Here is a 25885-nt window from a genome sequence, read left to right on the forward strand (position 1 = left end):
CGCGACGTTCGATGATGTTCGCCGCATTGATAGCTCCATTAGGTAGTCATACAACAACATATACGCTCGTTAAACAACACATCTACCCCAGTAAATCAGCATGTCCAGACGCCGACAGGGCCAACTATCACAGCTAAATCAGCTTGGCTCAACCCACAGAAAATAGAGACACTTACCACAAACTCATCGTCCAGATACTTGGACACGGCAATCTGGTCTCCCAGGCCCTTGCGCCTCCGAGTTTTAAGCACCAGGTCCCGTGCCAGAGCCTGACCAGAAGCCGGCTCGAGAGGTCGAAGCTTGATCGTCGTGTCCGTGGGATCACCTACACCAAAGCCACGCGAGTCAATCCCCGCACGAAGTCAAGAAGCATATCTTAATGTTCTCACCTGGGACGATGGACCAATGGTCAAACACCTGCAAGCAGAATGCTTGTCCTTGGGTCGCGGTTCGCAAGTCCGTCTCAAATCCGTTGGCATCAATGACCGGGATGAGGGCTTTCACTGTGTACAGTGGCGAACCCGCTTTGGGGATATCCTGCGTTACGTGTCCACGACGCCGAGCGAGAACGGTGTAGACCGCAGAGATGCAATCCGCAGGCGCTTGCACTTCAACGTAATACACGGGTTCAAGCAACCGGGGGGTAGCCTACACCTTCCACGTAAGTTTCTGTACAAATGTATAGAAAGAATATACTTACCATAAGGAAGGAAGAATAGCACACGCGACGAGCCGTGGGTACGATTTGTCCTCCACCTCGGAAAATGGGTTCTGCAGCGAGAGTGGTGTCGAGAAGCCTGAACTTGACATTGCGCATAGCTGCAGAAACCTAATTAGCGAAAACAGATAAAGATAGGGGAACCTAGTGGAATCTTACGCTCATCACAAAGCGGTCCTTCTCGTGCTCCCCATTGGAATCCCTGCTTGATATGCTCCTTCACCGTACCCAGCAGCTTCTTGTCGACCTACACAGAACGCAAGCAAAGCACAGTTAATGACGACGACGTTGATAGACGCGTCTTAAATTGATGAAGCGCACCTGCGAGGGTAGTGTGTCATCTAGGAGAATATTCGGCCCGCTATCATCAGGACCAAATGCCCATATTGACCGCGAAGCAAGCAAATCCCACTGGTATTTCTCTTCGAAGAACTTCCCGCGCTCCTTAGCCGTCATGCGCATATTGACACGTCCTCGTTCAATGTCCTCGGCAATACCTCGCTCTAAAGGTTCCGCAATCATCGTAATTCGATTCCTGTAAAGAGGAATCGAGATGAGCAACGGTAGAAAGATATAGAAATGCACTCTGGAAACTCACTTCTTGTTGGGCGTGTCGGCATAACATTTCAAGGCGCTGGTCTCGAGAACGGTCTCGCAGAACTTGGTAACGGGGTCCGACACCTTGATCTCGATCTCGGAGAAGAGCTTGCGCAAGTCGTGCATGACGCAATCCAGATAAAGCTCGCCAGTACCAATAAGGACGTGCTCACCACTCTCTTCCACCTTGGTGGACACGAGAGGGTAGGACTTGTTGATACTCCGTAGACCAGCAAGCATTTTGGGCAGTTCGGAGGGTGCAATGGGTTCAATAGCGATCTTCAAGACGGACTGGGTCATATGTTTGATTGGTCGGAAAATGTAAAGGTCGTCTTCAATGTCGACACCGGCTAATGTTGCAGTCTTGGTTATTGAAGCGTCCACGCCGCCAATAAGGACGAGGTTCCCAGCTGGAATCTCCTCTGCAGGAATGAAATATCTGGACCAGGGTGAGCCACGAACTCCATTTGCAATAGGACAATATTTACCTGGATTCGCATATCCAAAGATCCTCCACGGTGGCCTTCATCATGTCCTCCTCGTCCTCCGGCGAATAGCCCTCTCCCAACACCTTGATAGGCTGTCCTTTGCGCAGCGTTCCACTCAAGACACGTCCATACGCGCGGAAAGACTGCGCATCGGTCGTGTGGTAGAGCTTGGCGACTTGCACCATCACAGGGCCTTCCGGATCACAAGCCTTCATCGCGAGCGCCACTTCCGAAGTTTGAGGGCCAGTATAAGTGGATTCCACTTTGTCGGCGGCACCAGCAACAGGAGACGGGACATGCTTCACAATCATATCCACCAAACCGGTGGCAGGACCAAAGAATTGATCAAGTACAACCTTCAACAACGGTCGAACGTCCATCTTGTAAAGCACAGGTTTCAAGGTGATCCCAACGCTTCGCAAAGTCTCCTTCAATTCGTCGGCCTCCTCACTCAGGACATGGCTGTAGATCTTGTACACAGGGTTCAAGATGAATTGCACGAATGTCCGCTCGGCTTCTGGGTCTTCGGCTTTGCGAGTGAAGCGGAGTTTGCCCTTGTCCTTGTAGGAGTAGATGTCACCCCAAAGTCGATCAGCAAATGCTTTGGCGTCGAAGCCACCTATCAAAACTTCTTAGAACATGGACCACCTAGTTAGGGTTGGTACACTCACCGTAGCTGTCGGCATACATTTTAGCGAACGAGTAGAGGGTGAAGCAGTAGGCCATATCCGTGCTGGCGAAGGCGACATTGCCTCGCTCAGGGCTCAGACGCAACTCTGGGTCAGGGTCAATACCACTAGGGGTCTATTAGCTAGGTTAGATACCGCTGAGCAAATACTACCCACCTGATGAATGTGTTGATTTCTTCAATGGTGTGTTTGATCTTGTAGTACGCATCGGTGGGTTTGATTCGGAGTTCGAGGATAAGGCGGTCAATCTTGTTCACGACAAGGGTGATTTTGACGCCTTCTTGGATGGCGTGTCGGAGGATCATTTCTGTGCCGACCATAAGCTAGAGCAAATGTCAACGGAAACATCCTTGTGGTAAACGAATTGTTGCGCGCACCCCTTCAACGACGTCCACAACCAACACGATACCGTCGGCCAAACGAACGGCTGTGGCAACCTCATCGGCAAAGTTGACATGACCAGGAGTGTCGATAAAGTGGATGAGGTGGGATTTTCCTGGTGTGTCGGTGAGGATAAGGGACATGGGTGACGATTTGATGGAGATTTCTCGTTCTCGAGAGAGGACGTGTGTGTCGGTGTATCGCAGCTACCACTTTCCTTTAGTTTAGTACAAAGGGTGTCTTCAGGTTCTACTCACCGGCTTGTCCGCATCCCAGGTCATTTTATGGGTCTCGAAGACCAACATATCCATCAAAGACGTCTTTCCGTGGTGGAGATGACCAACGACAGCGACATTGCGAACCATGTCAGGGAACGCTGTCATGTTCAGCAAGAATCTATTCAACGAGATATCGATTTCAGCTCTAATGATTTACCCGTCTAAAAGGATTACTCACCCCTTGTCGAAACGCGTCTCGGGCATGTCCTTCTCCTCCACATTCCATTTCCGCACCTTCACAGGAGCGACGATGGGCTCGGACAGAGGCTGGGCATCTTCTTCCTGCACTAACGTCTCAACTCCTTCTCCATACACTTCTGAGGCTTTCGGATAGTATTGCTTATCCTCGTGCAATATAACCGCGTTATGCGTTGGAGGTTCTGCATTCAATCATTAGCGAAACCCCAGAGCGCCGAAATAAACATAACCTGCGCACCGTCGACCTCCATAGTCACGTCCTCATCTGCTTCCTGCATTCGCTCATCGTCAAATCCTTCTAATGGCGCAGCACCTCCCGATACTGTCTCCTGCTGCAGAAACTGGTTTTGCGGCTCCTCCTCATCGTCCGAGTCGAGGTCAGCGCCGATGTAGTTTCCGAACTCGTCGTAGTCGTCAAATGAAGCCATTATCGTCGAAGTCTAGTTTTCTCGTCCGAGCGAGGAAAATGGATAGGAAAATGTGGGGAAGCGACCAGCTAGACGCGGTCGAGAAAGTTGAAGCCGAAGGGATGACTTGGATGCGCCTGTTGACGCGCAACAAATTTGAAAGTCCGCAATGCTTTTCGACAAGTCTTGGCGTTGTAGGACTTTGCACCAGGATTTGCGTTTGGGAACGTCGGGAACAGCGACAACGATGCGTTAGGGTACGGTTTTCTTCTTTACAGCCTTTTCTTTCTTTGCCGCGTCTCTATCAAACTTCAATACACTTTTTTCTCTTTCCAAAAGCACCAGAAAACGCCTGGAAATTCGTTATCCGCTACGTTCACCGACTATGCGCAGACGAAAACCCTGCATCTATGGTGTTCCCGATTACGCCCTTGATTTCTAGAAAACGAGGTGCAGAAACGTGGCCAGCACACTGAGTATAAAGAAAACAAACCCGACAATGATGGCACAACTCCAGACCGACTCCTTCTCCGCGACCTCCACCACTGACTCGTTCCATACAGACGTCTACGATGACGAGCCCAGAAGGAAATGAACTCACAGCTGCGATCGAGCAACTCAAACTCGAGGGAAACGAATTGTACAAGAAGAATCAATACGAGAAGGCATCCTTGAAGTACACCGAAGCTATCGAAAAGGATCCTACGAATCACATCTTGCTTGCAAACCGAGCGGCTGCGTATCTTGCAACGAATCAGTATGTACGCTGTTCTAATCCTTTGGCGAGGTTTACAACGTATTCTGCAGATATGTGGACGCTGCTTGGGATTGTCAACAAGTGCGCGTTTGCCTGGCCCTCCAAGTTTTCTTCATGTGAACGAAAATTTCAGGCGATCGCATTGGACCCTTCGTATGCAAAAGCATGGAGTCGCCTTGCAGCAGCAGCTCACGTTCGTACCGTCCAGGCCCCTCCACCTCGAAATGCCGACTTTGATCTCGTATTCAGGCGCTGGAATTATGGGAACACTGCATAGAAGCATGGCAAAAAGCGCTCGAGTGTCTGCCTTCCGATGAATCCGCAATGACGCCCGCAGACAAGGCTGTTAAGGTGCAATTTGAAGAGGGCTTGAAAAAGGCGAAAAGTGCAAGCAGGTCAAAGGGATCAAGTTCTCGGATGGGTGTGGAGAAGACGGCTCGGAAGCTCCCTTGGACTGTTGCTAAGAGCCTGATCGAAACTGGCCAACTGGACAACAGTTCGAGTGTTGGTGAATCCATTGTATCTCCGGGGCTCGATTCTCACTTGGTTTATAGGCATGGGTTATTGGATCGGCTTATCAGGTGGGTTGAACATATGCCTTGTAACTGTTCGACTTACTAACTGGCCTACAGGAATACAAGCAGGGTCTCGACATGATCAACTCTTCCAGATTTGAGAACGGGATGTTCTACGGAAAGCCTGACGCGCTGATGAACCTTTGCAATGGCATCCTATGCGATGAACGCGTGTTCCATCTCGATAACCGCGACTTCCCCGCGAAACTCACAAGTCAATGTTCGTACATGCCGGGATTTCTACCTTGCAAAAGATGACCTACCCTGATAATCACAGGCAGATTTGAGAATGTGGCATGTAAGGGGTGGGCTGAAGAAGGCGGCCCTGACTTGGTCAAGAAAGAAGCGGTGGAACGCCTTGCAAAGGATGGCTGGAATGCAACACGACCAGCCATTGCAGTCACTCTTAGGTACATGCCCATTTAGCCTCATGTCTTCGCTTCGACTAAAGCGCCTCTCTAGGACATGGATCTTCACCGCGTACTTCAGGTCAGAACTGGCTGGACACAGGCACGCTGCCCATGAGCTCTATCTCAACGCTCTCAACGTTTTGCAATGGGGCCGCGAACAGTGGCCGGATGTCCCGAAGAACGAGAGGGGGGCTGTGTTCGAACGAAGCTTCATCCGAGGAGTCAAACGACTGAAGATGCTTAACATGCACAAGACGCTCGTTGGAGGCGTACCAGCGAACCCGCCATACACAGAAGAGGACCTGGCAGAAGTGGCTCGGGACTTGATTCAGGATGTTGACTCTGATCCTGTCCCAACTTGGGCAGAGGACATTCCTGGCCATTTCTCCGCCTCATGGCCCTACACGAAAGCTAGTGCATTGAGGTATGTATCCCACCTTCATACTCGCAGCAACAGCGCGTAATGGTTCCGCAGTATCCTCGGCTGGTACCACATGTTCAAGGCATCCGAATCTGAGGAAGAAAACGAACGAATCGACCACAACCGTCAAGCAGCAGACCATTACCAAGAGGCCGCCGACCTCTACTCCCTCGACGACGAAAACCACCCCTATTTCCTGTGTACAGCCCTCGACTGTCTGAACAAAGTCAACGCGCCCTTGAACGAAATCGTCCCCCTCTGCAAAGACATCAGAGACGCCATTCCGCAGGCGTTGGCGATTTGGCAAGTTTCGAGTGCCGCTGCCGCACTGCCCTTGATCAAGAAAGAGATTACAGAGTTTGAGTTTAAAGTCATCATGGGTCTGGTTAAGGGTGAATTGACGATGGACAGTGTTGTCAAGATGGATCCTATCGCTCCAGCGAAGATGTCTGAGGGTGGAAAGTCGGCTGGTAATTCGAAGGACACAAAAGAAGCCAAATAAACGTACCGTCTCGTTATGCCTGTATTACGACGATACAACCAGTGTTACAATCTGCCGATTAGCGTTTATTTCAACCGCGGAATTTGTGTTGCTTGGCGATGTGGCTTGACGCGGCTCTCCGACTCTTGCGCTGTCATTTGATTATTCGGAACTGGAAGGTAACATAAATCAGGCTAGATAATGTACGCAATTTCTCGGAATTTGCAAGGATTCCAAGGAAACACCACCTCCCTATGTCAAAGTAAGTAGATCTCCCCATTCATTTCTTAGGCGAAGGTGTGTAATGCCGCATACCGGGCTTCTACGACCTAGGGTCTTCTAGCCCATCCTATGGAAACGCCGGAGGCAAAGCAACGACCGATTCCAACGTCTCCTCCCCCGCTTTGATGGCCTTCTCGCGAGCTTCAATGAATCCCTCCATCTCTCTGTCCCATATTTTGATCCTGAAGCCGAATGACCCCATCTCCCAGATCTGTAACACCCCAGGAACAACCTCCCTAAAGCGCTTGCAAAGAGGCAGAATCTCCTTCAGCGGTGCTCCAGCCTCGGGAAGGCATTCCAAGGCGACCCGTAGGCAGTATAAATACTGTTCGTCGTCGACCGGGTGTATCTCCGCTGTCTCCAAGTAGTACTGCCCAGCTCTCCTCAGAGTGCGAATTCTTCTATCTCTCTGTGCTGGGCCCATAGCACGTCCGAATTCCGCGTTGATCCATCCAAGGATACTAAGCGCGCTTCCTTTGGGCCTCAACCAATGTAGTTCGTAATGACCTGATATATCCGTTATGATTTCCTGTGAAGCGGGATCTTTGACCACGTCTTCGATGAGGCTCTCCGCACATCTAGTCACGTTCTGCTGGGAGAAGGACGAACGCTTGCCCCAGTTGGCACTGAATTCCTTCAAAGGTGTTAGTTCGTCCCTCAACCAAAAAGTGCAAACTCACCGTAAACATATTCTCCAGCTTGAGGCGCTTGATGCCACGGATGAAAGACAGCTCAAAGATGGCTCCTCGATCACCTCTCGGAACGTCAGGCCACTGTTGGCGTCCCCAGTCGCACAGATCCAGAGCTCGACCGTAGAAATCATCAGCCAAAAGTCTCTGGTTTGTCGCCGGGTCTGACCGGATGTATGCGGTGAAAATCCAGGCCCTGGTAACATATTTAAGTGAAGGGCTAAATCAATCTAGTCGCGAATTGAGATTACCTCACTGTGGCAGCAATTGCGGGTCTGACAGTGTCCCAGCCTTCCTTGTCCAATCTCTTCAATATCTCTTCCTTCACAGTCTCGTTGTGCGCTACATCATACCAGCCTTTTCTTTCAACACTCTCCAAAGTTACTGAGTTGAATTCGTCAGTTTGCAATGGATTGTCAGAGAAGGATACACACTTTGGTGCTTGGCTCTGCGGAAGAAGGATGTATCTGTGATATGGAAGACTCTCTCATCGCCAACTATTGCATTTGTCAAGCCTTCCATCCCTTGCTGAAAATTTGGGAAGGCCCTCAGAGGCGTAGTGACAAGAGCTGTGAGAGAGACACTCACAACCAATCCTTTCGCAGCGATGTTACCTCCAACCTCCGCGTATATCATGGCATTCAACTTATCCATGCCATTTTTCCAGTTCTGTCGGACGAAACTTAGTTGTGAATAGCTAGGATATATATAGACGAGTGTACTCACCCGATAGGAGTTCATCAGGCCCTTGGCCTAAACTCCTTTGCAAGGCGACCAGGTGTTTCGCAGGGACGATGGAACTTACACTGGAAAGACCACCTCGAGCTCTAATCTGCGGGAATAGAGCAATTGCTCTCATCCACGGCGCCTCTTCAGGCGCAAAAATCCTTCCGCTGCGTGCAATCGGGGCAGTCCTGGCCTCTTTGGCCTTCTTCAGTCCTTCCTCGAATTGAACCTTCATAGCTCTTTCCGTGGGTGTCATCGCAGCATTGGTTTTGGGCAGGCACTCCAAAGCACGGTTCCATGCTTCGATTGAGCGGTCCCACTTGCTTAGATGCTTGCGGAGGTGTGAATCGAGCGAAGCACAGGCAATGCAAGCAAGGTACATACGTGACTTGCCATCGCCAACCTCACCCAGCCTTTAGCATACATCGGGTCAATTTTCACTGCCTGGGTGATATTGTAGAGTTCAAATTTACGACAGATTGTGATTTACACTCACATGTTCAGCATCATTCGTGGCCTCGATGTAGCTAGACAATTCCTCGTGTCAACATCGTTCAAGGAGAGAACCACGTCGCGAACCAGGTCAACGCACTTCTTCTTGGCTATGCAAGCTGCTGTGCGATTGGCATACAAAATGGCATTTTGGGGGTGTTTCTTAATAGCCTCTGTGAAATGGTGGATGGCTGCATCGTGTTCACCCCGAGCAAAGTGTTCGTTTCCCCTGAGCTTCAGTTTCTCTGCTGCCAGCACCAGCTGCTTCTCAGACTCGGAGTCGTCAACCATCGTGCGTTATTCAGGTGTGGATGTCGGTTATTCCAAAGGCAACGCCTAACGGAGGACGGGGTGTGGCGGCGGAGCAACAAGGTGGTGGCGAAGTTCAAAACGGAAGTGGGTCATGGTGGTGTCAGATCCAAGGTCTAAATCCGAGTCGCAGTCAACTTCAAACTTTCGAATGTTCTTTGTACATGTTCTAACGAAACGGCGCTCATTTGTAGATAGATTTTACCTGGGTGTCACGGGTTGTACCGAAACCACCACGACACATCAGGGTCGCGCCAGGGTCTAAATATTAGCACCACACCACGCGTCGACAAACCCGTTCGAACTTGAAACCGTTCTTGCCGCGTGTTTTTACGTGTAAAACGGGGTTGGCATAAAACGAGGGCATCCCACTTCTCAGCCTGAAAGTCCACATCCGACACATCCACCGCCTGGAGACAACTCTTACCATGGCTGAACAGACTGGAGACGATCTTGCCCAAGTCGTAGAGAAGCTCAAGGCTCAGGGAAACGAGCATTACAAGAACGGAAAACATGACGAGGCCATTGACTACTATACAGAAGCTATCGAAAAGCAGCCCAACGCGATCCTTTATGCTAACCGCGCTGCCGCTTACCTTGGTTTGAAGCGGTTCGTCCAGCGCACTATGGCCCTAATTAACCCTGATGTTGGGTTGCAGCTATACCGACGCTGCGTCCGACTGTGAAAAGGTCTACACACTCCCATCGTTCACTCTTTCGGGTTTTGGCTTACCAGAACGATTGATAGGCCGTGAAACTCGATCCGACCTATGCCAAAGCTTGGGGAAGACTGGGAACTGCCGCTCACGTCCGTTAATATTCACTTCACTTCAAACGGGAAAAGTCCAGCTAACGGCTTTCTAGGCGCTATGTGAATGGCCACGTTGCTTGACTGCTTGGAATAAAGCCATCGAATGCTTGCCCAGTGATGCAGCCCTAACACCCGCCCAGAAGGCAATGAAGGTCCAGTTTGAAGACGGCCTGAAGAAGTCTAAAACTGCAAGCGTCACGAAGCCCTCGACTTCGGCGTTCGCTTTGCCTGAGAAAAACGTCGGTGCAACACCATTTGGTCGAGCTCTCGCGCTTCACGAAGAGCTCAAGGCCCGTGGCAAGATGAGCAGTGTAAGGGAATGGATTGCTGTTTATCTATTTCGTTCTGACTTGAAGAAAAATAGGCATTTGCGCTGGTCACTGCTTACGAAGTGAGAGCGGTGCTTTTATACCCTGTTGGAAGGTCGCTCATCGTTCATGGTAGGAATGGGTCGAAGGAATAAAGAAGGTGAACAATTTGCAAAAGGTCACAGTGCCAGGGAAAGGGCCAATGATGCGCGTGGAACATGTACGTCTCGCTCTTCCTCATCCTGTTTCTATTTCTTCAACCATTCTACAGGCCCTCGAGCCATTGACCAACGCATTGCTCAGTGACGTCCGCGCCTTCCATGTTACAGACCCGAACTGGATTCAAAAGTGTGAAGACCAGTGTCAGCATTACATTCCCTGTTTCCTCGGCCAGGATGAACTAAAGACTTGCTTCTGTTAGGCAAAGCCGAAAATTTGAGCAAAGGCGGGTGGGCTCACCGGTCGGACAGTGTCGATCACATCAAAGAAGACATCGTGAAGACTGTGGCCGAGAAAGGGTGGGACCATGCCAGGCACGCGATAGCAATCACGGTCAGGTGCGCTTTATCTATCGGTTGGGAGTTGGCATTCGTTGACCTGGAACTGTACAGGGTCTGGATCTTCCTCGCCTTCCTACGGACCTCGATTGTCCACCAGAGAGAGTTCGCCCACGACTTCTTCACTCGTGCCCTGGAGATCTGCCAATGGGGACGCATCCGATGGCCCAACGTTCCCTCAAAAACTAGAGGAACCGTCTTCGAGCGCACCTTCATCCGAGGCATCAAGCGCCTGAGACTACTGAATATGTTCGAGGTAGGACCTTGCTATTCCTTCCCAATTCTTCCTCGCTAATCGACATGCAAATTAGGAATTCGTCGAGAAGGACGGACCTTTTACTCCAGAGGAACTAAAAAACTGCGCCGAAGACATCCTTGAGGATGTTGACGGGGATCCTCCCTCCGAAGAGTTCAAGTCGCACTCTGCTGCAGCCTTTGCCTCGTTCTGGACCTACCCCAAAGGAACAGCACTAAGGTTCGACCCTGAACTCATTTCGACTTTCTATTCTTTGCTTATTATTTTGCCTTCAAAGCGTCCTCGGATGGATGTGCCGCGAAATGGCTCGAAATGTATCAGACGACAAGCACAGAGACACGTTCAGGGAGCAGGCTTTCGTCTATTACTATACCGCCGCCGGCCACTACGCCGAAGATGACGAACAACACGTCCAATTTCTTCGCGTCTCTCTAGATTGTCTCTTCGAAGTCAAGGCTCCGCTAAAAGCTACCCTTCCGATTGTTGACAAGATTCGAGAGGCCGTTCCTGGAGTGCTCAAGATTTGGGAAATGGGGAGCATCGGCTCACACTTGGCGGCGTGGAACACGGAGCTTGAGGAATTCAGGAGAGCGCAGACCGAGGCTATTGCCGAGGGCAGGGGAACTCTCGATACAGTTGCTACTCTGACCCCCACTCAAATTACGGCCCAGTTTGACGATCCCAGGTTCCGTCCCGTCGAACTCCAAGCCATTTAGTATTACCAGATCCACCTGCAAATAGGCACATGGTGTCGCCCTTTAGTCGGGAACACTGCACACAAAGATATTTTAGAACTTACTTAACTGAAGCGAATATATACTCCTCTTCTATCATCAATTGTCCCCGGTGTACATACACGGATCCAAGGTAACATTGGGCGTCTAATCGGAGTTGAAATAATCTGATGTCGTCAATCCATCAACGTTCCCATCGCCAAGGATTTCGACTGCTCTTCATCATCGACCACCACCATCGAATCTCACCATGTCTTCACTCTCAGACGAGACACTCAGAAAGGTATTCACCTAGACTTTACACCTTGAAGTCAAAGAGGCTCAGCAATCGAACAATCAACTCGTCTAGATCCTGGTGCAAATCCAACAAACCGCAATTCAATCGAAGCGCGCTCTCGATCTGTCGGTGCAGCAAACATCAGCAAAGGAACGTGAACGAAGGATCCTACAGCTTACCATCGATGAAATCAGCCAAATTCCTGGAGACATCAGAACGTACAAAGGCGTTGGAAAGATGTAGGTCGCCCGCCTTGGGATCCTCGTGGAATGAACTCTGATAGTGTGGTTGTGCATTCCCCAGGTTCATGCAGGTCCCCCGTAAAGAGATGGAGCAGGAATTGAAGGGACAGGAGAAGGAATTGACAGACGACATTACCAGTCTCAACAAGAAAGTACGTCGGCGCATTCCTACTCGTCCGTTGCCGTTGCTGATACGCCATCCTAGTCGAAGTACTTAGAGAAGCAGTTCTCCGACGCGCAATCACAGCTACGGGATATCGTGAGTAGACTGAAGTTAGTGGTCTCCGTATATTCCCTGATTCTGTTCTCCAGTTCCACAATGCTCCCAAAAACCAGTAATCGCTCAAGCTTGAGGCAGTGGGGCCTATGGGCATCGCCGTTATCCACGCAAAGGGGTACACACAGTAACATTGGGGAACAAAGGGCGATAAGAGTGAAGATTCCATGGAGTAATATTCAAACGTATGATTCATGCAGTGATTCTAATAATCGTGTATACAGACAATGTTTCCAGATAATCCGGCCAGTCATGTCTTTGCCTTACATCCCACGTGTTCATGGGCCATCGGTGCCAAAGTCTACCTGCCCTCCTCCCTGAAATTCATTATGCCAGTTGCAGTCCTCTTGTCGTGGGTCGGACACTCGGAACCTTCCCCTGAAGCGAATGACACTGGCAACAATTGTTTCAATTCAGATCGCTTGACTATGGCATGCAGCATAAATAGTGTGTGCTATCCGATGGAGTATTATGGGCGATATAGGTAATGGAAAAATGCGACTGTTCTAGCACTATATGATAAATAGATGGTTGAGCATGAGCATCCGGGACAATGGCCGGAAGATGATGGTGAGCAAACAGTCCACAGTCTATGTTCGTATATTCTTCGTTAACGGTCAGTTTACCGCTTCGCGTATCGCAGGAATCGTGAGGCAATGATAGTTCCAATCAAATTGAACACTGCAGGGAACCATTCAGTGTCGTTACAGGCAATGAAGATGTGGACAACATACCGAAGAATGAGAACACGATGAACGCGTCTCTCCAGCGGTTCTCGAATCGAATGTTCAGAGGAACGAAGAACTCGTCTCCAACCTTGTACTGGCAATAGCGACAAGCGATGGTGTCCAAGGGGTTATCGAGGTATCCACCAAATCGATCCACAAACTCTTGAGCCCAGCTTGCGCAAGTCTCGCCCGTTGGAGGGTTGAAGACAGCGAATTCGTCCGGCTTGCACTTGATCGCAAGTCCGCTGTGATGCAACGTTAAGCCTCCTTTCTCTCATCTGAAATCACGGTTTACTCACTGAAGTTCAGTCGAAAGCATCGCGGCAAGGGTACGCGTGTAGGGACTGAGGTGGTAGAGCCACGATCGCCAGAAGGGTTCCAAAGCAGGGTAAGGAATGGTAACGCCGCAGAACGTCGAGAGCACCAATGAAACCGAGGGGATGGTGAGAACTGCAATCTGGACGTCTGGACAGAGGGCAGCGATAAACTGGCCCAGGGAAACACCGAACAGCACGACGAAGAGGATGATGAGGAATTGGAAGCCGGTTCCGTCAAGGCCTGCTTCGCCTTGGCCGAATCCAGTGGGGTACACCTATTAAGGGATTAGATACACCAACGTGGAGAGGATTAGCGCGAACGTACCATCAGGACCCAGTACAAGAGGGCACAGACAACGGAGTAAGGGAACTCGCCCAATAGCTGTCCGATGGCAAAGACGTAAGGGGAGTAAATGCGACTCGAAGCTTCACGAATGAAGATCCCTGTAATCGAAAGGTCAGATACAGAATCCAGGATAAGGCAACAAGTCCCTTACTTCGGTTAGCGATGAACGAGGGGATGGTTTGTGTGAGTAGAATAGCGGGCAACACAGCGGTCCAGAAACTGGAGAGAATAGGTAAGCATCGGCAGCGTCTGCAAGTTTAGAAGCACTGACATTGAGAAGACCCTGTATTGCAGGTCGCGAGAGCTGTTGCCCAATTGAAGGAAAGAGAGCGAGATGAAGAGAGAGATGAAGCTGCAGACGAAGAACCTAGTGAAGATATAATTGGGAGTCCTCCACAAGAGCAAGGTGTTCCTCTTGGCAACCTCTCGCAATTGAACGAAGAACGAGGTGGCATCTGGAAGCGAGGTCAATTACACACTCAGCGCCAGGTGTCAAAAGTGGCTTACATGTCCTGGTATCTGCCTTGGCAGGCTCCGGTCGAGACAATCCTTCAGCCTTGATCTGTTCGATCTCAGCAAGGACTTGCTTGAACTCTGGAGACTCGAGCCAGATGTCCTTCCAATCCTTGTTTCCGATCCTTGGCGCAACACCGGCTCCGATGGCTTCAAGCATGTATTCGGCAGGGTTGACGTTGGCAGGGCAGTGGGCGCCATGTCTCGCGAAGTAGTCACGGATGGTCTTTGAATCCTCGCCGATCTCGCCAAAGTATACGGTCTCTCCACCACGCTCAAGCAACAAGAGACGGTCGAAGCTTTCAAAGAGCAGCGACGAAGGCTGATGGATGGTGCAAAGGATGGCTTGTCCCTGGTCGGCGAGTTTGCGAAGGAAACGAACAAGATTCCAAGCGCTGTGATCCGGGAGTCATTACCACGCTCAATAGATACCATGGAAAGTAAACTGACCTTTGTGCATCCAATCCAGAGGTAGGTTCGTCCAGGAAGAGTAGCAACTCGGGCTTGCTAGCAAGTTCAACGCCAATGGTCAATCGCTTGCGGGACTCGACGCTCAGACTGAATACAAGAGCATCGGCGAGATCCGTGAGTTCCAGGAGCTCGATCATCTCCTCTACATAGGCGTCCTTTTCTTCCTTGGGCACACTGCTTGGTTGACGGAGGTAGGCCGAGAAGCGCATTGCTTCGCGAACGGTCGCGGTTCCCTCGTGGACGTCCATTTGTTCGGCTAGTCATAAGGTAAGCAATGGGAACTCAATCGATAATGCGAAGTCTGTACTAACCATAGGCTGTACCACGTGCGAAGTCGAGAGGAAGGGGGCGTCCGTCAACAAGAATGTCGCCGGACACGACACCGATGTTCTTGCGTTGGGCGAGGACATCCAGACAGGTGGTCTTTCCAGCTCCACTAGCACCCATGAGTGCTGTCAAGGTACCGGGCTTGACATAACCATAGACATCGTGAAGAAGGCGAAGGCTTCCACCCGGAGAGGGGACATGGTAGTTGAGACGCTCCCAAGTAAACGCCCGGCCTTTGTGGACAACCTCCTTGGACCTATCCAAGCTGATTAACCAGGCGTTCGGAAGTCACTTGATTCTAGCACCAACCTCTCCTTAGCCTCAAGAGCCTCCCCTTTCTCCTTCAGCACGTCGCGCTGCTGCTTCCTTTCACGCTGAGCTTGGTTCAAGGCCTTGGTCTCTTCGCTTTCACGAATAAACACGTTGACGGTGGGCGTGTAACCATATTGAGGGTAGAATTCGAGAGCGATGAATTGCGCGAGTTGGAAGAAGATGAAGAAGCCGATCAGAACGGTCAGGTTCAGGCGCCAAAGGTTCGCAACGTCCAAGTCATATCCGACTTTGAGGTAGTTCGTGCCTTCGATGATGTTGTTTCCACTCGTAGCTCCGAAGACAGTGCAGGCCTGATTCGGACCGAGGTTGTCACTGTGAAGGGGTGTCGTGTCAACACGAGGCAAAAAGATTCGGACGAAAAGGAACAAAACCTACGGATACTTGACAATTCCAAGGCCGTTTCGGGGAATGACATAGTTTCCGTCACACGTAAACCTCAGTCGCATAAACTCGTTTTCCATGCATGCTTGCCAGGCTACGGGCGGAGTCAGTAATCAAAACTCGTCAGGGTGATTAGGCGGAATAACTAACCATATGACAAAGGATTCACATAGTACTGGACACGAGTGAGTATTGCAAGGCCGCCCGAAAGAACAGTGGAGCACTTACAATCCAGAAGAGCCATCGTTTCATGTCAAGGACAGGAATGGTGTAGCCACAATATTGGATGCTAAGCAACAATCAGTAACGTGAAGGACAGATAACAATCGCTCGGACTCCACTCACAAGTTCGGGATGAAGAATACGCCCAGCCTGAAGGCGTGGTTGAAATCGAAGCAGATCAAGCCGAAGGTCCTGAAGAAGCTCTGCATGACCAAGAAACCCACATAATTGAAGAGGTGGAAGGTGAAAAAGGCGCCGGCGGAGCGGTGCAGTCCTGCCATGAAGTAGACGATGATGTTGAAGATGAGGATTCGGACAGCAGAGAAGGGGATATCGGCCAGGAGATTTGCAGCAGAAATCGCTGAAGCTCGGTATAGGCTGTACTCCGTCTGATGCAGAATAGAAATTAGCGCCGAGGCCAAAGGTGACGAAGGGGAAATGACATACCTGCTTACGAAGGATGGGTCGGCCCATCATCTGAGTTGGCATTTCATTGAAAGCTTCCAAACATGTGGTTAAGAGAGCTGCGAAGATGACACTGAAGAGATGAGATGATGAGTATCGCGCAAAGCAGTCACGGGAGAGAGACGTACCTTCCACGAGTGAAAGCTCCAGCCGAGGTAGCAGGGAGATTGAAGTAGGCACCGCCAAGGACTAGAGCCAGAGCGATGGCGAGTGAGAAACTGGTGTACAGTTGGAACCTGTCCTGAAGCCGCATCTGGAACTGTCGCTTGGTCAACGCCCAAACCTGACCGGTGTATCCAAGGGTATATGGGCTGTTCTTCGAGACGCCTCGTTTCTTGTCAGCGGCAACAGCTTCGCGGAAAGCCTCTTGGTCTGCCTTCTCCGTAGCCATGTATGCCTTGTAGCGTTCGACTTCCTCCGTGTTCTGCTTTCCGAATTTGGACTGACGAAAAGCGTTCTCGAGGGCCTCTGGAGTTGACGGGGTATCCCTTGCCGATCGTCCAGGGGCGAATTGGCGCTCATTAACATCGGTGCAGCCAGTGAGATAGTCGGCCGTGGTTTGACGAGGGAGAGGATTATAGCCCAGATCCTCGAAATACGCCCGGGCTTCCGACGGAGATCCAAAGAAGACTTGACGACCTTTGTCGATGAGGAGAACCTTGTCGAAAAGTTGATAAATGCTCTCGCTAGCTTGATACCTGTTACAAAGCGACGTCTTGTCAGTAGTATGCCGGAGGGATTGTATGAGCGCAACTGACAAAGAAACAAATGTCGTTTGACCAAGGACGTCCGTCATGACACGGAGACTGCGCACAAAGTCTAGAGCGGTGGACGCGTCCAAACCTCGCGTCGAGTTGTCCCAGCTTTGGACACGAGCACGGGTGGCCATCATTTCAGCAATGCTGACTCGCTTGCGCTCGCCTCCTGAAACCCCTCGAACGAATTCGTTTCCGACCAGCGTGTTTTTGGTGTGCGGGATGTTCAGCATGCGAAGAAGAGTATCTTCGACTTCACGATCGAATTCCTTCCTCGACAGGCCAGGCAGACGACCATTGGGACCCGGAGTTTTACTAATCTCATGTGGTCAGTTCAATATGGTGGTGTGATTTGGAAGGAGGAACTAACGTAGATAGAGCGAACCGAAGGGTCTGCCCTACGGTCAGGGTGGGGATGTGGATGTCATCTACGGGATAACGTTAAGATCGCGATCACTGCTAATGAATGAAAGGGAGCCGACCTTCTTGATTATATACCACCTCTCCCTTATAGTACTTTTGCATTTCCGCGGCATCGATACCAGCGTATAGGACGTTTCCGGAGACCTTGGCGAATTCCTCGCGTTTGTTCGCGATGGCCTTGAGGAATGTCGTGCAACCAGAACCGGGGCACCCCAACACGAGGCACATTTCTCCAGGCTTGAGCACACCTGACGCCCTGGGAGTCACAATGTTTAGAAGGGAACATGATTGTGGCGTTGAAGAAACCTACTTGTGAATGATAGGCCGAGTGTGAACGCCTTTTGCCTTCGCAGGGAGCAGGGGTTTGATTAGTGCCAATATCCAAAAGAGCGGAGCCAGGAAGAAGTCCAGAATAGCGTCTGCGAAAGATGATCAATACTTCTGTCGCCGATGCGTACTCCTGAGATCCACCCACTTCCAAGTGTTGGAACGTAGAGCTGTGGGGTAAGGAAATGTCAGAAACATCGCCATTCGAGCTACAAGCGAATTGGTACCCACCTTGTTCCCCGAGTTTTCCTTTACTTCGACCTGGAGATCCTCCCAAACCACTCCAACGCGCTATTCCTGCTGTCAGAACCGGAGACCGAGATAGATGCATACCACCTTACTTTGTGCTTGATTCCAGCGCGCTGGTTGGCATCGTTGGAAGATGTAAGGTATTCTCGCAAGTCAAAGACTTGGCCGTCGTCCGAGTTGGCGGCCTCGACGTCGGTGGTTTCTGTGCTCAACTTTTTCGAAACGCGTTTTACATCGCGCTGAGAGTGAGATGTGAGTTGTCGGGAAAGAGCGTTGAACTCTTCTTCTGCTTGAGCTACAACATCATCTGTAGGGCGGTGGCGGGTGATCGAGAGGTCGCCAGAAGAAGCGGGGTCGCCGTTGAGGGTAAGGGTATCCGCTGGCGTGTTCGCCATTGGGCAAGGGGGCACTCTCGGTGAACATCTCGTTTCTCAGCCCCGTCCTTTAAGGAAAAATCGTCATTCGGTGTAGCCGGGGGTAATTGACAAGATCTGGTAAGATTCTGTTCAAATCGTTTGTCGAGCTGAATAAGACCCATCAGCGGGACCAATAGCCCCATGATTCCCAAACGCGATGCTCGTATCTCCGACGCCAACCACGCTTGCACAACGCCGTGAGCTGCGCCAAATTGCGAGCACGCAAAGGCAGTCGCTACAAGGTATTTCCTACTTTTTCTAGCCTTGATTCCTACAGCGATGCTAACATATTTAAATCCTCCTCTGTCCTGTTGTCCGTGAATTGTAACAACTATGTTCAAAGCAAGGTCACTAAGATTGGTCAATTATTTTACGATAAGGGTTGAGCTGACTCAACCGCAGGTTCTGTGGAACCGACAAGGTACCGCCGTGCCCGTTGACTCTTTTGAGTGGGTTTGAAAGCAACGTCCAAACACCACGGGGAATTCATTGAAGTTGCCGTGGAATGATGAAGCTATGCCGGTTGGCAATGGTGCCCACTATGTTCAGGGGATGCTCCCTTCCGTTCGTGGCCCATAGGCTACTCTGTATAGTGAAGGTTGATCGTCAGTTATATCATCGAATGGGACCGGTCACCGGTGAAATATTCGAAGGCTTTCCGCCAAGACCCGCCAAGACCTGGCGCGGGACGTCGCCTCCGTGCAGACACGCGCTTCTCACAACTTTAGCGACATGGAAACCACCTCACAGGGGTTAGGAGGCTCCGGAGAACAAGTGCTGGAAAGCGTTGGAATGTGGTCGAATTGAAACTGTTTCCAGACGGTTCGGACTAGGTGAAGCCAAGCCATTTCAATTTTGCGGGACTTCGGATGAGTTCAGATCTAGAATCTGGGTCGCCGTCGACGCGTATACAATTGCCGACAGGAACGAGCCTTTGCGCTGACTCCCCCTTCCAATTGAGTATCGACTGGAGTCACAAATGGGCGCTTGGTCAGATTGCTGTACACCAGAACCGGCGAATGGAACAGAAAACATTTGAATGCAATGCGACTGGAAGGGTGCACCAGAGGAGCAGATCCACATCCCCTGATTGCATTGGATTCTAGTCATTCGAGTTGCCCGTTACGCGAATTTCGGAGGATACTTCATCTGATACGTAGCATCGCGCAATCAATGTATCACTGAAGATGTTACTGTCATTATGCAATGAAACACACTCTCGGCCTCCTCGCTCTTAGAAATCCGCTTCGGGGCCAGCTGCGAGATACACGTTGGGACCAGCATTGTCATCTCGCGCAATGTATGCACCGAAACTTAAAGCTAATATAGTATTGCACGGCAAGTAGAGCTGACGGAAGCATCGAGTCATGTTGTGGTCGTTATCTTTCCAATCGTACCTGAGTGCAATGCTTCACATTACCTCGCCTCGCCGGAAGGAGTTACAAGGCAGAAAGGAGCTCGCCGTGGTCTATACCGCTCGAGCGCCCGCTTTATCAGACATCTTCTGGAATAGATTTCCATCCGGTATTACGACAATGACCATGACGAACTCCTCTCTTTCGTCTGAATCACCGGGGGAAGTGACTCGAAGGAATGCTACCAGCTGGAGTATCGCTAATTATAGGTAGCACGCCATCTGACTTCCCGGGCCTTTCGCATAATATGTCGTATATAAGTGAAAGTAATATCGCCTTTCGAGGCGCATTTAGAATTGAATGGCACTGGCTGCCGCTCGATCCTCGCAACTTGAATGCTTGTCTTAATAGCCCTCTTGACCACTACCCTGGAAAGCTAATGACACAAGTATCATAACACCACGGCTAATCAAGGATGACTACCATATATGTGGTACATTCACTGAAAGAGTGGAAAGTTTAGGGTATGAGGGAAAAAGAGAGCGATGTGCGAGGTGGGATTAAAAGTTCATCCATCAAATCTTTTAGGACTACCTGTAGTAGCTTATTAAAGTTGTTACAGCTCCACCGTTACCGTGAGATCAAAAACAAGGGAGCACCGCAGCGTCACGAGTTTACCTAGATCTATGATCCCAGCTGTAGCAGACATCCTGAAAATTGCGGCACCCATGCGGCAAGCGCTCGTAAGTCTCTAGGCGCCGAAAGGTGAAAGCGTGGGAATGTCGGGTGATCCGAGGCGGCGGCGGGCGCCACTAGTGATCTACCCGGGTCTGCGGGTCTGCCAGCACTCGCTATCTTGTCCACCGTCTCCTTGCCCCAAGCATCTTCCCCTCAATAGACGCCTTGAAGCATCCGTTCTCAATCTATGCCGATCATTGCCACTGATGATACACATTACCTGTGATACAACCTTCACACCTCACATTTGGTGACTAGTTGGTCGCCAAAATCCCACTCATACGAACAGGTTACGAAGATGCTGTTGGTTTTCTCGACGTCTCTATACTTGGAACGCTTTCGAGAAACAAGGGTCCATTCTCTCTGTCCAACAGACAACACTTCGAATCCCGACCCTTCCCGATGTCTTGTAAAGCTGCAGTTAATCCACCATAAGGCTTTAAAACAGATTTGTTTGCGGCCAACACATCGACATATCGTGCACACCGCTCTCAATCATCAGGTAACGCGAATAACCTTTCTCGCTCAGTTTGACTCCACGTCTGCCACCCGCGCGAAGCCCTTTTGCCTTGTTTGCCGTCGGATCTAGAGAGCTCCGTCCTCTCATGAAATGCCATACCACCCCTCAAGCGGAAAAATTTCAAGTGTTCCGTCAGGTCGACAGCTGAGCGTCGAACAAGAGAAGTGACATTTAGGAACAGATCAGTAAGTGCGGTAGTGCGGCCTTCGAGTTGATCGCTCATGCATGGAACACAGAATCATGCTCTTTGCACCCGCCCTGGTGGTGCATCCCCGCCTGGTTGGTACACATCTGGGTGTGGCGGCCAGCCATGGGCCAAACTCGGAAGATCTTCTTCCACAATCGCGCACCCAGCACCTCCCCCGACTCCAACCCCATGCATGTCGAGAATGAAAACGGAAGATACCTTCTGCAATCAGGCTCGACAGAATCCGACATGTTCTTTAATTTACATGGGAAGAAGAAGAAAGGCATGTCGGCTGCCCTATCAAGTCGAAGATGGACAGTTGGCCCTGAGGCTAACATCTCACGGGATGTCAATCTGGACTTCGACGCTTCTTTCGCAAACCGAAACTTTACAGTATCTTTTGTATTTGATTCAACCGCTACAAATACTAATGGATAGACGTTCTTTTGATTCCTTCATCGCCCCCTTCTGGCCTTCCTTTCTAGCCTGCCCGTCATGTTCCCCTCCTCCCCCTCCTTGGCGATCTGGATTCTAGCCCTGTTCACAGCTTCCGCAGTGAACGCGCGACCTGAGAACTGGGGTAAAACCAAGACAGAGCCAGCGTGGACGCGACCACATGAAGTTTCATCGTCGTTGGCCCCCGCGGACCCTTCAGTGCAGCCACCCGTAGAAACTCCCGTGTTGCCACCTAGTGGCTCTTCACCGCTGCCTCCTGCTGAGTCTCCAGTTCAGCCCCCAGCTTCGCCATCTATCCCCGTCTCTGCTGGTTCCTCTTCAAGCTTCGCGCCTCCCCGCCCCACCAACCTCACTCCCGGAGTAAAGAATCCCAAACGAGGTCTGGCGTTCGCTGCTAGCAAGTCCCCTATGGATATCCACAACGCGAACCAAACCGCGTCTCTCATCTCATGGCAGTACAACTGGGCCAACATCCCTCCTGCCTACCTCGCGACTTCCAACATCCCGTTCGTCCCAATGCAATGGGGCAGCGGGGCGATCGATAACTTTGTCGATGCTGTTAGAGCTCAAGGTGCAGAGGTGGTGCTAGTGAGTTTGTTCTGCACATTGACGTCTCCGTCCGTTGATTAATGCAACCTTAGGGCTTTAACGAACCTGACTACGACCGTGAGGCAAATATGGATCCCGAACAGGCCGCTAGTCTCTGGATGTCCTACATCGAACCCCTCAAGCAGCATGGTGTGCGACTTGGTGGGCCAGCCGTTACATCTGCAGGAACAGGTCGCCCCTGGTTGAGGCGGTTCTTCCGAGAGTGCTCCAGACTCCAGTGCACGATCGACTTCCTCCCTGTTCATTGGTAAGTTTAGTAGTGGCTGATGCTATCTATTCCCAAAAGGACTATAACTAACGAAATTATTTATCGGATCAGGTATGGCTTCGGGATCACGGGTTTCTATGATTATCTGTGGTCGATCCATAACGAATTCCCAGAGTACCCCATCTGGGTCACCGAGTACGCAGATATCTCCAGCAACGACGCAGGTAAGCGCCTTTGCCAAATTAATATTTGAGTACGTGGGTTATTGACATCGTATATAGAGGTTTACAATTTCATGAATGCGTCTATACACTACCTCGATGAGTTGGAATGGGTCGAAAGATATGCTTGGTTTGGCTTCTTCGTAAGTGGCCTAATCATTAATCAATCCGTCAATGGCTTCCTTTTCTCATACACTTTTCCATCCCTTCCAGCGTCCTGAGCCTGATGTACACTATAGTGAGTGCAAGGTTACCATTCCCCCGATTCCATCGTGTCTTACTCTATGCATCGTAGACATGCTTCGCGCGGACGGCGGACTCAACGCGTTGGGAGAGTTATACATCGGCGCTGAGACAGTGCACACCCATGTTATCGATCCATTCGCGGGTTACAAAACCTTTGACGGCGCCGACTACGCAGGGCAACCTATCATCACGACTTTCCCTGCACTTTACGGCGCCGCACATTGCAGGCGGGCAGTTTTTGGACAAGGCGGTCTCACCTTACTCGCCGTTCTCGTCACCATCCTGTCTGGGAGCTTAGCAGGCGTCTTTGGGATGCTTTGGTAAAGGACACGTCAAATCGAGGACGGACTCTAACAGGAAGCGGAATTCGGGCTTTTCTATTATTTCTACAGTCATTCTTTCATTAGAACTTCTCTTGCTTAGGGCTATTGGTTGCATCTTGCTATTGGCTTTCGGCCCTGGGCGAAACTTGTCACCTAGCAAACCACACATTCTTTTGGATGTTCCCTGTCACTCCTTACCTATGCTTACACTCGGCAGATTCGTTATCACTTACCCAACTGTATTGTACTAATTCTATAGCCAAAATGCGATGGCTTCCATCTTTGATACGGGATGCGAAGTACTCACAACAAAACCTGTTTGAGTAAACGGGTTCGCAGGGATGCGGTGTGTAACATCGCTCCGAGGGGATTGTCGGGCCATATGGGCATCCGGCATGGAAGAAGGGCCTACTTGACATGAGAATGGATCCAATATGCAGACAGGAACATGCGGAGGAGAAGATAACCATCTGTTCCGGTCGCACGTCCTAACGGAAGCGCCTGCCTTTAATTGTGTGGGTTCTCGGTACAATCCATCGTAAGAGCGTGTAGCTGTAGTAGGCCAACTCCATCAGCCATTAGGCGCTCTACGCGTCAATACATTCTTGGCCTTGTTGACCTTGCTGCCTGTGAGTGTTTTGTCCGAGTCGGTCGCGTCCCAGTGATGTATTTTCAGTTTGCTTTCAATGCTTTGGGGCTAGAAGGAGGGTAAGTCATCATAGACCAGCCAAATTTACATCCTGAAAATTCCCCTCCAGGTTCAAAATGTTCGTTTTGTCGGTGAACAAAGGCGTTCTGGAGAGAGAATGGCGCGTGGCGGAGTCGCTGGGCGCCACGCGCGCCTCCATATTAGCGCGGGAAAACTGACTAATCGCGATCAATACCCCTGCCAACAAGGAGACGACAAGGGACAGCGCCGAGCTCACCACCGTCCCCAGGCTTCTCCCACACAAGTCGAAATGCTGAAGCCCCTGGCCTGGTCATTCCTAGTCTTCTCGAGGCTAGCCCTTGGTCATGGCGGCCATGACCACAGCGGCCCTGCACAGGGAGAAACGATTCAACAGTACGCTCAAAGACACGTAAGTTCACCAAAAGCTCGCTATACGCTCGTACTGAATACGTGGTAGATGTCGAAAGAACATCATATGTATGTTTGAAGCGAAATAAAGACATTGGATAATAAAACTCACCAATACCCCAGCGATACTTTCGACATCCGGAGTTTCTTCCACCTCCACGACCTGAACCGGTGAGTAAAGCGCTCAAGTTAATGTTCGCTTAGAGACGATTGCTTATTGCTGTTCTTTGTCCAGTGACGGGTTCTGGGACAGGGAAGAGATTGAAGCCGTCTACGGTGTCCACCACGTCTACTCTCAGAGAAAGACACCAGTCAGTTTCCTTCCGTATCAATTGGGGACCGACGTTCTCAAATTTATTGTCCTAGGACGAGATCGAGCACCAGAAGAAAGCCGACCATATCGTCAACACCGTTTTGGGCATCTTGGACTTGAACAAGGACGGGAAAGTGTCCCCCAAGGAGCTCGAGAAGGTTGGCCTCGATGGGTTGCCCAATTTCGAGCACATGGGTGCGGAGGGTCACCATTACGATGAGGAGAGTGGTAAGTACTCCGAAGCGCTCGGAACGTTGGTTACAACCTTACCTTTCTTCCCCCAGAATTCTTCTTGCACCACGAAGGTATACTATACGACCCGACATAATCTCCTCAAGAGTCTAATACTGTTTTCCTTTTGCAGAGGAATTCCACTCAACTCCCGAGACCCAAACGGACGAGGCCTACAACCACCCCGAAGACTTGGAACATTTCGCTCACCACGAGAAGATTGAAAAGGCCGAACTAGAGCGTGAAGCCAAGTTCCAGGGTGTTACTGTCGAGGAGCTTGTCAAAGCCCAACTCGCTGCTGAGGAGGCAGCAGAGAGGGCCAAGACCGCAGTGCCAGAGAACGCCGAAGCTACTCCCGCCGCTGGCGACCCAGCTCAACCACCGCAGCCGCCAAGGCCGCAATTCACCCGTGTTCCTCCCCCCGAGAAGCAGGACCCTGCTATCAAGTACAAGAGTGCTAAGGAGGAGGGTGCCCGAGGATCGCAGTGGGGAGAAGGTCCAGAGGGATACAAGGCACCGGTGAAGCCCGCCGAGAAGATGAGGAAAAACCTGCCCTACAAGGTGCGTCCAAAGTTTCTCTTTCTCCCACCGCACAACTATAGACTAACTCAGCCTACTCGCATGCAGTACAAATTCCGCAGGAACTGGGGTGATTTCTGACCTTGATATTTATTGACCCACCATACTTATTATCGCTGTCGCTGGGATCTTGGTTTTTGCACACTGTATTCGATAAGCGCCCGATGGATATACCATTCAAACTGGCG

At 50.8% G+C, this 25885-nt stretch overlaps 8 protein-coding genes across 8 annotated transcripts; 5 read left to right on the forward strand and 3 right to left on the reverse strand.

Annotated features, from left to right (window-relative positions):
• Positions 1-82: 82 nt before the first annotated feature.
• On the reverse strand, positions 83-3777 carry CC1G_13743 (u5 small nuclear ribonucleoprotein component; the record flags this gene model as incomplete). Its single annotated transcript, XM_002912165.1, has 14 exons — positions 83-124; positions 177-325; positions 390-648; positions 701-819; positions 878-965; positions 1040-1253; positions 1317-1754; positions 1804-2422; positions 2475-2599; positions 2649-2815; positions 2870-3079; positions 3131-3269; positions 3330-3531; positions 3588-3777. 14 exons carry the CDS (start codon positions 3775-3777, stop codon positions 83-85), a joined length of 2961 nt encoding a protein of 986 aa, XP_002912211.1.
• Positions 3778-4295: 518 nt separating this feature from the next.
• On the forward strand, positions 4296-6473 carry CC1G_00558 (hypothetical protein). The gene is made up of 9 exons (XM_001829327.2): positions 4296-4513; positions 4564-4594; positions 4647-4706; positions 4763-5017; positions 5068-5094; positions 5146-5308; positions 5366-5498; positions 5551-5922; positions 5974-6473. Exons 1-9 carry the CDS (start codon positions 4329-4331, stop codon positions 6419-6421), a joined length of 1674 nt encoding a protein of 557 aa, XP_001829379.1. The 5' UTR covers positions 4296-4328; the 3' UTR covers positions 6422-6473.
• A 276-nt stretch (positions 6474-6749) lies between these two features.
• Positions 6750-8880, reverse strand: CC1G_00559 (hypothetical protein; the record flags this gene model as incomplete). The annotated part of the gene is made up of 10 exons (XM_001829328.1): positions 6750-7316; positions 7363-7567; positions 7623-7755; positions 7806-7899; positions 7960-8040; positions 8098-8124; positions 8177-8428; positions 8482-8541; positions 8594-8624; positions 8690-8880. The coding sequence occupies 10 exons, from the start codon at positions 8878-8880 to the stop codon at positions 6750-6752; spliced, it is 1641 nt and encodes a 546-aa protein (XP_001829380.1).
• Positions 8881-9326: 446 nt separating this feature from the next.
• On the forward strand, positions 9327-11546 carry CC1G_00560 (hypothetical protein; the record flags this gene model as incomplete). Its single annotated transcript, XM_001829329.2, has 11 exons — positions 9327-9508; positions 9558-9588; positions 9647-9706; positions 9763-10020; positions 10074-10100; positions 10154-10237; positions 10289-10379; positions 10439-10574; positions 10629-10830; positions 10886-11049; positions 11108-11546. 11 exons carry the CDS (start codon positions 9327-9329, stop codon positions 11544-11546), a joined length of 1674 nt encoding a protein of 557 aa, XP_001829381.2.
• Positions 11547-11814: 268 nt separating this feature from the next.
• CC1G_00561 (hypothetical protein) lies at positions 11815-12422 on the forward strand (the record flags this gene model as incomplete). The annotated part of the gene is made up of 5 exons (XM_001829330.1): positions 11815-11847; positions 11914-12080; positions 12145-12235; positions 12289-12342; positions 12396-12422. 5 exons carry the CDS (start codon positions 11815-11817, stop codon positions 12420-12422), a joined length of 372 nt encoding a protein of 123 aa, XP_001829382.1.
• A 560-nt stretch (positions 12423-12982) lies between these two features.
• On the reverse strand, positions 12983-18612 carry CC1G_00562 (ABC-transporter; the record flags this gene model as incomplete). Its single annotated transcript, XM_001829331.2, has 22 exons — positions 12983-13041; positions 13095-13333; positions 13388-13680; positions 13731-13849; positions 13903-13970; positions 14023-14206; positions 14259-14659; positions 14715-14991; positions 15047-15318; positions 15372-15707; positions 15771-15870; positions 15927-15951; positions 16005-16065; positions 16122-16387; positions 16446-16536; positions 16592-17533; positions 17589-17646; positions 17701-17897; positions 17952-18060; positions 18117-18138; positions 18200-18259; positions 18310-18612. The coding sequence occupies 22 exons, from the start codon at positions 18610-18612 to the stop codon at positions 12983-12985; spliced, it is 4482 nt and encodes a 1493-aa protein (XP_001829383.2).
• Positions 18613-21928: 3316 nt separating this feature from the next.
• CC1G_00563 (glycosyl hydrolase 53 domain-containing protein) lies at positions 21929-23625 on the forward strand (the record flags this gene model as incomplete). The annotated part of the gene is made up of 6 exons (XM_001829332.2): positions 21929-22477; positions 22531-22745; positions 22818-22930; positions 22988-23070; positions 23141-23165; positions 23223-23625. 6 exons carry the CDS (start codon positions 21929-21931, stop codon positions 23495-23497), a joined length of 1260 nt encoding a protein of 419 aa, XP_001829384.1. The 3' UTR covers positions 23498-23625.
• An 830-nt stretch (positions 23626-24455) lies between these two features.
• Positions 24456-25778, forward strand: CC1G_00564 (hypothetical protein; the record flags this gene model as incomplete). The annotated part of the gene is made up of 8 exons (XM_001829333.1): positions 24456-24575; positions 24624-24643; positions 24698-24745; positions 24810-24885; positions 24941-25115; positions 25172-25192; positions 25252-25679; positions 25746-25778. The coding sequence occupies 8 exons, from the start codon at positions 24456-24458 to the stop codon at positions 25776-25778; spliced, it is 921 nt and encodes a 306-aa protein (XP_001829385.1).
• Positions 25779-25885: the final 107 nt, after the last annotated feature.

Source organism: Coprinopsis cinerea (assembly GCF_000182895.1).
Source record: "Coprinopsis cinerea okayama7#130 chromosome 1 map unlocalized cont3.1, whole genome shotgun sequence".
Lineage (NCBI taxonomy): Eukaryota > Fungi > Basidiomycota > Agaricomycetes > Agaricales > Psathyrellaceae > Coprinopsis > Coprinopsis cinerea.

What these genes read in the sequence shown, in the direction of transcription:
- CC1G_00558 (XM_001829327.2), top strand. Translation starts at nt 4,329, where the DNA reads ATGACGAGCCCAGAAGGAAATGAACTCACAGCTGCGATCGAGCAACTC. An exon ending in TTATTGGATCGGCTTATCAG is followed by an intron (nt 5,095 to 5,145) that starts GTGGGTTGAACA and finishes ACTGGCCTACAG; the next exon opens with GAATACAAGCAGGGTCTCGA. An exon ending in CGCGAAACTCACAAGTCAAT is followed by an intron (nt 5,309 to 5,365) that starts GTTCGTACATGC and finishes TGATAATCACAG; the next exon opens with GCAGATTTGAGAATGTGGCA.